Below are 10,132 nucleotides of genomic sequence, written 5' to 3'. Positions count from 1 at the left end.
CAGCAGGAAGGGCCTCAGGCACTAGAATACATTACGGCAGTCATGGACGTTCTCTGCCTCAAACCTGCGGCTTCTGACTGAGAGACCTGCAACCCTCCTCCTGGGAACCTTGGGTCATGCGTTCCCAGGCTGAGAAGGCACCAGCTCCTGACCCTAATGTGGGGACCATGCTCACAGCGGTAATAGCCCAATGCTGTCCCTGAAACATGCCAGGGAGGTTTTGGAGAAATTTCCTTCTATGACTCATTTCAGGGACCAAGAAGACTTTCATTCAGAAATTTGCTCCCAACTTGGTGTTTAAAACTCTTACACATTGGGACCAGCAGTTAGTGTAATGGCTTTGTCGCTGGACTCCCATGTAATCGACCGCGGTTCGCATCCCAGATCCGGTGGCTTAAACTCACACCAGGTGTGTGTGCGTGCATGCCCAAGATCCCAAGAGGAGAATGGAGGAGAAGGGATTTTGGCATGGCCATCCCCCCTGGTGGGTGATTTCTTGCTTTCTGTCTCTATGTCTCTGTCTTTCTGGCAAGCGCATGCACCCTATAGCAAAAACCTCTCAAAAACAAAAACAAAAACAAAACAAAACAAAACAAAACAAAAAAACTCTCACACATTGCTGGAAGGGCTGTAAACTCTGCAGCCTTTATGGAGACAGGTCTGGCAATACCCATCAAAAGTGCAAGTGCCCCACTTCTAAGAACTTATTTTATGAATCTACTCACACAGATGTGCCAAGAGGTGTGCACAAGGGTGCTCACGGCGGTGTTTATAGTAAACCAAGCCTGAACATGGGCTGAACACGGGTTCTGCCGTGCGGGGCAGGCCAGGGAGCCCAGGCACAGCAGACGGGGGTACAGCTCGAGGACTGCAGGGCTTCTGTGATTCTCTTCTCTCTGCTCAGTGGGGACAGTGCCCCTTGGAGGGGTGAGTGTCAATCTGTGGTGGCCACGAGAGGCATCAATAGTCCTCTTCTACTGGCTGGGCCTCTGTAGGGAGGCTCTGGAGGAGTGCCTGGGCTCTGTACTTGGAACTCAGGAGCTAAATCAGAACGTCTCTGAGGGATCCTGTACCTTGGAGCTGGGGCCAGAAGTGGTCACTGAGCACAAGGCAAGCCCCGACGCCAGGACTAAGAGAGGAAATATGAGACCCTGAGGAAGCCACCAAGAAAATAAAGGCCAGAGGAGCTGCCTGGGGGTGGGAAGCAGTCACACCATGAGTTCCACAGGCTGATGTGCTAGGTGCCAGGGCCAACGTGTCTTGGGGAGCTCTTGGTAATACTGAGATGGTGTGAACCCTTCCCAAGCTCGAAAGAACCGGATGCTCAGATGCAACCAGGGCTTTTGACACAAAGTGGAGGGAAGTGGCCAAAGCCTTTGAGTACTTCAAGTGTAGTGTTTTCCAAGATATTAAAACAAAATGTACTGAAGCATTTAATGAGATTATTTTAATGCAGAACCTACAACCACTGTCTATGGTGTTGCAAACAGCTCTCCATGCTAATCAAACGCCTCTCATCTTTTTACAATGGATTCATGACTGGTTCATATAAAGACAATAAAAATTAAATGAGTCATGAGCTCCTAAATCACTTTCTTTTGGTCTTTTTAATAACTCACTTCCAAAGAAGAGCTAGCTGAGAGCATATGCTTCATTAGAATTATTTGTTCCCTGTTTTACACCATTTAGGCATGGGAGGGAAGGGAGCCTTTTAACACATCCTTCAAACACTGCCACAAACACTTTCTTCTAATGGGTTTTGTTTTTCTGCTTTTATCACTGTACTCTGCCTGCCGACATTTGAAAGCTTCAAATATCAAGATGCAGTGGGGGAAAAAAAAACCAACAAAAAAAGAGTGGCTCTTTCAAGTCATTTGAAATATATTGAGTTTGTTGTGGGCCTTTTCTAAAACAATGAAGAATACAGTAGAAAAATGTTTCCTCTCCCTGAGATGATCCTGGCCCAACAGCTGCATGTGCTGGTCTCAGAGAGGACTGCTCCCCTTTCTTGCTGGGTCAGAGTCTGGAGACTAGGGAGACTCGAGCACCAGACATGTGGCCCTGCCTCCACATTCCACTGGGCCTGGGGACCACAGTGGTTACTGCAGGAGGTGGGTGCATCTGGCCCTAGAGCAATGTCTTGGAGAGGCTGGGTGCTGGTATTAGCCTTGGAGAGGCTGGGTGCTGGGTATTATCCTTAGAGAGGCTGGGTGCTAGTGTTATCCTTGGAGAGGCTGGGTGCTGGGTATTATCCTTGGAGCGGCTGGGTGCTGGTATTATCCTTGGAGAGGCTGGGTGCTGGTATTATCCTTGGAGAGGCTGGGTGCTGGATATTATCCTTGGAGAGGCTGGATGCTGGGTATTATCCTTGGAGAGGTTGGGTGCTGGGTATTATCCTTGGAGAGGCTGGGTGCTGGGTATTATCCTTGGAGAGGCTGGGTGCTGGTTATTATCCTTGGAGAGGTTGGGTGCTGGGTATTATCCTTGGAGAGGCTGGGTGCTGGTTATTCTCCTTGGAGAGGTTGGGGGCTGGGTATTATCCTTGGAGAGGCTGGGTGCTGGGTATTGTGTCTCCAGAGCAAGGAACCCAGGGAGTGTCGCTGGCTGTGTAGGCTGCTTGCAGGATCAGGGCAAGTCCTCAACTCCTCTGAGTTACTAATGCTGCTGGCCTCCTGCAGCTGGAGGAGGGGCTGAGACAGTGCTAACGAATGGACCAGCATGCACCGGGAGCACCTAGCCTCACGCCGGAGACACCAGTTGCAATGGTAACTACGGGTCAGGAGGTCAGTTATTATCCGTGACTCCTGGCATGTCTTGTCCCTGCTTTGGTCCCCCTCCTGAGAGTCCCTTGACCGTAAAGTCATCAGGGCAGTGAGGAAGACAGTTCTGAGGGGGAGGACTGGTAACACTGCAGAGGCAGGACATGTAGACTGGGTCTTGGGGATAATCACTTAGCTCCACCCAAGTGGCTACTGCATGGTCTGGGTGGTTAGAGGAGCAGAGAGCTGAGGCCCAGATGGGTTTGCATGCTGTTTCTGCAGAGAGCAAGGCAGCACTCCCGTCACACCCCATGACACCTGGGGGGTAGGGGAAAGATGTGGGGCCCTGCCTGTGAGATGGACTTTCCCAGCCTGATAGCCTGGCTTTGAGCCCCCAGGAGACAGGGGCTGAGGGGGAATGTGCCAGGGAGGGGTGAGGTGTGGCCCTGTTCAGTGGCCCAGCTGAGGAAGCGAGATGCCCACATGGGGTCAGGGGAGTCCCCTGACATCTGTGCAGGACTCACACGTTAGATGGGGCCCTTATCCCAGGGGTGGGGAGTCCACAGAGGTTAATGGGTCCCCTTTCTGATTGGACACCTACAGCCACAGGCATCTCGCTCTCTCCTCAGAGAGCCCTGGCATCTGGCCAGAGTTGTCTCTGAGCATAACGCGGGTCATGCCCTCTGGGCACGGCACTGTACCTCTCCCACGTGGCACAGTGTTGTCAGAGCAGGGCCTGCAGGCCACGGCGAGCTGACCACTGGCTTCTAGTGCCCATGGGCTGAGCTGAGGGCTTGCCCTCCAGGCACGAGCACAGGCAGGCTCCTGGGAACAGGACCAAGCCTAGAACAGACAGAACCAGCTTCACTCCTGGGGTGAGCAATGGTTCCTGATTCCTTGACAGCTGAGGTGAGGGGGCCTGAGACCGAGGCCGAGGCCGAGGCCCAAGCACATCCAGACCTACAACTGCTTCAGGGCAGACCCTGGCAGCTGGGCAGGAGGTAAACAGAGGACACGCCACCCTTTGCTAGCTCTGGGCAACGTGGGCCTGAGTAGAAACTTGATTTCTCATCAGACAAACAGAAGGAGGTGGCATAATCTGGGGAGCCCCTGCCGGGAGGGCCTCAGCAAGTTCCCCGGGGGTTGATGCCTTTGCAGGCATCGTCTCTGGGGCTTTGCATGTTAGTCCACAGCACCGTTCTCCGTTCTCCGCTCAGGGCTGTTTTTGTTTTCCCTCCTGCCAGCTGCATACGACGCATACCAGCTGCATAACCACCTTACAAAGGGGAAGCCACCGTGAACCAAGCCACGGCCACATGGAGGGGATTGTGGGTGGGAGTCACAGAAGGTCTGGGACATTGCCGCTCTCTGAATGTGCCACTGGGGACGTGAGACAGGAGGAAGACCCCCCCGAACCCCCCAGGGTGCCCCTCGTTTCTGGGTCCCACATTACTTGTGGTTTTCCTGGATGCACGTTTTATTTCAGGCTGCTGGGAGCCCAGGAGCCCTGTGGCACATGCATCTGTGTGCCCTCATGGCCCACAGAAGCACAGCCAAGGTGCCTTGTGGTACCATTCGAGGTCCTCTGCTCTGGCCCCAGCCTGCCCGTCCTTACTCCTCCCTCCCTTACCCCTGTCCCCGCAGCCCCAGCCAGAATAGCCCCTTCCTCTGGCCCCCAGAGTAGATGCTTGTGGGTACTTTGCCTCCAGAGGCCGCGGACAACATCTTTCTCTGTGCTCTGGAGCTTGTGACCTCCAACGCCCAGCCAACATGTTAGTCCAAGGGACGACTCCCCACGTAGGCCATCTGGACACGCATGCGCACGCGGGGTGACTGACGGTGCTCCCGACAGCCACGCCGCACACTGCGGAATTCGAGCGGCTCCCTCTCACGTGGCCCCAGGCTAGAGGGGTACATTTCCTTCCCAATCAAATATGATCTTGATGCTCAAGGCATCCTTGATGTTTGCAAGTCAGAAAAGTTTAATTACATGTGTCATTAGGATGGCATTCTGTAATAGCTCTGTGACTAAATTCATTAACAGAATTCTTAACAGATAAGACAAGACAAATTAATATTTTGTTGCCCATGAAAGCTTCTCATTAACAGAGGAGTGAAAAAGTGATTAATATTTTGTTGCCAATCAAGATGTCTCTCACAAACGACACAGCGAGGAGGTGCACACCCCTCTGAGCTCTTGATCTGCCTGCCTCGGACCCTGAATGAGGGGTGGCTTCCCCTGGCAGCAGCATTTGAGTGCCAGGCATTGACTACAGCGCAGGGACCAAATTTCACCTCTCGGGACCAGCAGATGGCATAACGGCTATGTCGCTGGACTCCCACGTAGTTAACCACAGTTCAAATCCTGGACCTGGTGGCTTCAAGCTCATGCTGGGTGCATGTACGTGTATGCCCAAAATCCCAAGAGGAGAATGGAGAAGGGATTGTGATGTAGCCGTCCCTCCTGAGGGTGGGGGGTAATTTCTTGCTTTCTGTCTTTCTGTCTCTTTGTTTCTCCAGCAAGTGCATGTGCCTTAGAGCAAAAATATCTCTCCAAAAAAAAAAATTTTTTTTTTTTCATCTCTCACAGTGCAAGAGTAAGGTGGGGACCTGAGCTGCCGTGGGCTGAGGGACTCCCGGAACTTCATCACCCCTGGGTGTCCACCCTGTTAATGTTGCCCTCCTGGGCTGCTCCCCCTTAGCCGATTCTTGCTTTAAAAATGCCCCGTGCATCCTAACGACCTGCCTCTACTCCTTCAGCCTGATTTCCTCCTAGTGTTGTTCTCCTCACTGTCCCCAGAGGAGGGCTTGCACTTGGGGGCACCTGCTGTGCCCCCGACCCTGAACTAAGAGCTCAGCCCCTTGCGTTCAACGTGAAAGCTTCCATGCAAGGAGGACACCGTACTCTTCGTCTCTCCACCAGCCCAGGGAGGCTCAATGGCTCACCCACGGCTGCTCTGGATACACCCAAGCGGGCCGGTCAGCGTCTCTCTCCCTGGACGAGTCAAGCCTGATGGAACAGCACTTTACCTGTGCCCCGCCACGGACAGCAGGGGTGCACCAGGGTCACATCTGCCTGACTGGGGAGCCTCGCTGGACTGCTGCTGGCAGCTTGGTGGGGATTCAGGTCACAAAATTTTGAGAACATTGTTTAATGGCGGCGGTAGTAATGTCGACGGCAGTAATAGTAGCAGTAATGTTAAGAAGAGCGATAATACACTTATGGAGTAGCAGATGTTAAGAAACTTACATGCGTGTTCTCACTTAATCCTCATTATAACCCTGTGAGGCAGGTTCTCTGATTTGTCCTTATTTCACAGATGAGGAAACCGAGGTGTAGAGGTAGGGGTTGCTCGACGGGTGAGTAGCAGGACTGAGTCTCACGCCCAGGCTCCTTCTTGGAGCCTGTGCCCTTCGCTAGCAGGCTGTGCTGTTTCCCTCCCCACTGTGTGTGTGGGGGGGGCATGTGTTAGCCGTGTGTGTACTGTGTGAGCTCCTTCTTGGAGCCTGTGCCCTTCGCTAGCAGGCTGTGCTGTTTCCCTCCCCACTGTGTGTGTGGGGGGGCATGTGTTAGCCGTGTGTGTGAGCTTTATGTGTGCTTGGGTGGGTCACACGATGCCCTGTGCCCTCACACGGGGCTTGCGAGCAGCACAGTGCCTGCCTGTTTGCGGAACGCTGCCTCCACGGTGAGCAGGGAGGGCTTCCTGGGCATGAGGGGCCATTGATCTCTGGTTGCGCCCACAATTACCCAAATTGCTGACCTTATTGTGAGAAGGAGAAATGCAATTGAGTTGGTGCTGGAGGCATGTCGGAGGGAGGGGGAGCCCCCGAAGTAATTTAATTAGCTGATGGCAAGTACATTAAGAGGAGTTTTGCCTCTGTCTTTATTTCCAAAGTCTTTAAACAGAGCATTAAGTACCACACATGGAAGCACGCACACACACACACAAACACACGCACGCATGCAGGCAGACCTGCCCTCACTGGTTGACACCCGACTCGGAGAGCTTTTGTACACAGTCATGCACCCCAGCACGTGCACAGGCACCCACACAGTCTGTTGCCTTCACAGATAGATGCTTCCCTTTCTTGCTGAGGTCTCAGATGAGCACTGGCCATCTAGGACCCAGGGGATGCAGGACACTGCACCCAGCACCTGTCTATCAAACACCCACTGACACCCAGATGACACCCAGAGGTGTACAGGATACTGGCTATGTTCTTCATGTGAGGGACTCACAAGAAAATCGCCCTGCTCAGTGTGACTGATGAGGGTGGGGGAAGGGCACTCTTTGCTCTTCTGCTCTGTCTGGGGTAGAACCTCCCTCTTTCCACTTGCTTTCCCCATAGCCTGGGGTGCGATGGAGCCTGGAGTATGAGGCCCAGCTTTGGTGGTTCCTAGCAACATGTCATGCTGGGCCTCTCTCCCCACCAAGCTGACCGAGTTGGCAAGAAGGCCATGGGGCTTTAAGCCATGGGGCTTAGCTGCCCTCTAGGGGTGAGCAGCCCCACTGACCAGAGTCCCTGCTAGAGCTTGCATATTCCCAGGGGTGAGGAACTTACTGCCTCACATGATGGCCAAAATGGCGTTCCATCTAAGGAGCCCAAGTTGGTCTCCCTCTGCCTTAGCTCCTACCTCTCCCTCTTGAGAGATGTCTGCAGGAACTAACAGCCCTCATCCTACAGGTCTTCCTTCTCTCCGGCAAGCATCCCTGGTAGACCAGTTATCCCAGCCTGAGCCAGGGCGATCCGGGCTTCTTCTGCCTGACAACTGTATTCTGCTACCGACCACAACTCAAGACTCAGCAGCCGTCCTGGCAGCTCACTATATGGCTGACATCACTCTGCCGTCTCATGGAAACTTCTGGGAAGCCACATTGTCCCTGTGCCAAATCTGGACTGATAAATACACTTGAATGATTCCACCTCTGCTTCAAGTCCAGTAGGAGGAAGGCGCTGTGAATGTTGCCTTTCTCATGGATTAATCCATTCTGGCCAGCAGCGGAAGAAAGGCTGTTAAGTTGCAAAGCCTACGTGGGTGATGCTGGGACCCCCACCCAGGCTGCCTGGGTCCTCTGGGTACAGAAATGCCCCCTGTAGGCCATGTTAGGCTGTGTGAGCTCAGCTGCTGTCTCTGCCATGCAGTGCCACTCAACCCCTCAAACCTCCATTCTCCTACCGAGCAAGCAAGTTTCCCCAGGCAGGGGACCAGAGCAGGTCCCCTCTGTTCTGACCTGGGTTCCCTCCACCTCTGGCCAGCCCACTGGCTCACCTCTGTTCTCCACAAGGTCTGGCCCTTATCCAGGTCCAACTGTCTGTATCTTGCCCTTTTTTTAGAGCCCAGAGTTTGCCCCCAGACCCTCCAGGCAGCTGGGAGCCTCCTGTTTGGCTCTGTTCCCTGGCCTGACCTGTGGCTTATCCCTTCAGGCTGTGTGTGGTCACTCCTCTCCACGGCCCAACCCAGGGCCATGTCCAGGCCTTTGCCAAGGCAGGACCTGATCAGAGGCCACTTGCTCTGCCCACCGTGTACCCCCCCATCCCCTCTCTTAGCTGGGCATGGCTACCAGACTGATGGCCACCATCTACACTATGCTCCGCACAGGCTGAGGCCTAGATTTTCTGGCCTGACAACAGGCTAGAAAGGAACGAAGGTGGGATGTCACATGAGACCTCCTGGCTCTGCCACCACCATGGGACATCTCACACAGTTTTCCTTCCCCAGAGGTTCGCCTGTGCATTCCCAGAGACTTACATTGATGTCTTCCAAGTCCAGGAAGTTCAGGGTGAGCCCGTTGCGCTTCCAGACGATTGGCGGCCTCAGGTCTCCACGTATGGCACAGGTCAGCACCGTGCTCAGCCCCACGGTCACGGTGGTCACACTGACCCTGTCCTCGGGGGCGAGGCTGAGCTGAACCACCTCTGCAGAAGGAAAGGAGAAGGTGTTCAGGTGCAGCCTCTGCTCAAGGCAATGCCCACGATTTACTAGGGGCAGGGCAGGGGCCCACGAGGGTCTGGAGGCTCCCTGGAAAGTGTGTGTGCTCATTAAACGTACAGATGGATGCTTTAATTGGGAGAGGAGCTGCAACTTAAATCAAATGCTCAAAAGACTAAAAGAAGGGGCCAGCAGGGGCAGGTGGCGTTGTGGTTAAGGGTGCCAAACTCCCACACGGCCAACCACGGTTCAAGTCCCGGACCTGGTGGCTTGCTTTCTCACTTTATCTCTCTCTTGCTCTATCTTTCTCTGGTCAACTTAAAAATAAATAAAGTTAAACAACATAATTCTTTTTATTTTTAAAGATTGAATGAACACAGGCCAGGACCGGGAGCGAATATGTAGGGAACCATCTGGGATTTGATTGACGCCAGAGTATGGCGGCCAGTCCCCCAGGGCTGTCGTGCAGAGAGGCCAGGGAGCAGACGTGCAGCGCCTGGCCCGGAGCTCCCCTGGCCTGATGAAGTCTGGGCCTGGCTGGGTGCAGTCAGGCTCCACTGGGCGACCGACAGGTTTCTCATCTGTCTGGGGCGACTTAAAGGTCGCACTGTCTGAAGTCTGGAGAACGAACTGGCTGACCTCTGATGGTTTGTCTCTGTCTGAGGATTTGCCAAGCTCGGATTCGGATTTCCGTTCTGTGACCGCGCACCGCAGCCTTTAATTTTGTGGAATGTACTTCAGGCTGTGCAAATTATTAATCCTTGCCATTTTACACTTTATAACTGGCATTAAGGCTGATCATTCTTCAGGCAAATGGGAAGGGTCTAAAATATTTCCTTGCAATCATGGGCGTTTTGAAATTCTCTGGTTTTATGGAACAATTAATCAAACTCAGGCTGCTCATGCTGACATGGGGTCAGACATGGAGGGAGAGTCACCAGCCCATGGACAAGACTGGGTCTCCTGCTCTTTCCCGAGATCCTCCCATTCAGGGGTTTGGAGCAGTGGCCAGAGGCGGCATGAGCTGAGGGAGGCAGGCTGGCTCTGGCGGTCTGTCTCCTGAGGGGCTAGTGAAAATGCTGGGGGTCCTTTTCACTCTTACTACTCTATGGGACCCGGGGACCCTGGGAGGTGTGTTCCCCAAATACTCTGGAGCAAGCCCGGAGTTGGGGACTGAGCTCAGTGATGCAGCAGGACACTGGTGAGCTGTGACCGGGCAGCAGCAGCCCTGCAGGTGGCACCTCGAGCAGGACACTGGTGAGCTGTGACCGGGCAGCGGCAGCACTGCAGGTGGCACCTCTGTTCTCACAGGTGGGAGTGACAACAGCCGCAGGTGCAATGCACTGCAGAAGGCCCTCCCCTGCACACCCATGCAGTGGGCTGCCCTGGCCTCACCAGGACGAAGATACACACTGGGTGCTTCATCAATGCTTGATGGAGG

The 10,132-nt window shown here is 54.0% G+C and overlaps 1 protein-coding gene across 1 annotated transcript in view; it reads right to left on the bottom strand.

Moving 5' to 3' along the window:
- Positions 1 to 10,132, bottom strand: part of FSTL4 (follistatin like 4) — a 288,892-nt gene that overhangs the window by 49,180 nt on the left and 229,580 nt on the right. Inside the window, exon 8 of the mRNA XM_006166916.2 lies at positions 8,512 to 8,678. Within this exon, the coding sequence (XP_006166978.1) occupies positions 8,512 to 8,678 (167 nt within the window). The remainder of the gene's footprint in view (positions 1 to 8,511; positions 8,679 to 10,132) is intronic.

The sequence above is a fragment of the Tupaia chinensis genome, unplaced genomic scaffold (assembly GCF_000334495.1).
Source record: "Tupaia chinensis unplaced genomic scaffold, TupChi_1.0 Scaffold144346_1, whole genome shotgun sequence".
Classification (NCBI taxonomy): domain Eukaryota; kingdom Metazoa; phylum Chordata; class Mammalia; order Scandentia; family Tupaiidae; genus Tupaia; species Tupaia belangeri.
Note: the sequence above shows the minus strand (reverse complement) of the source record. Positions and strands in the feature narration are given on the sequence as shown.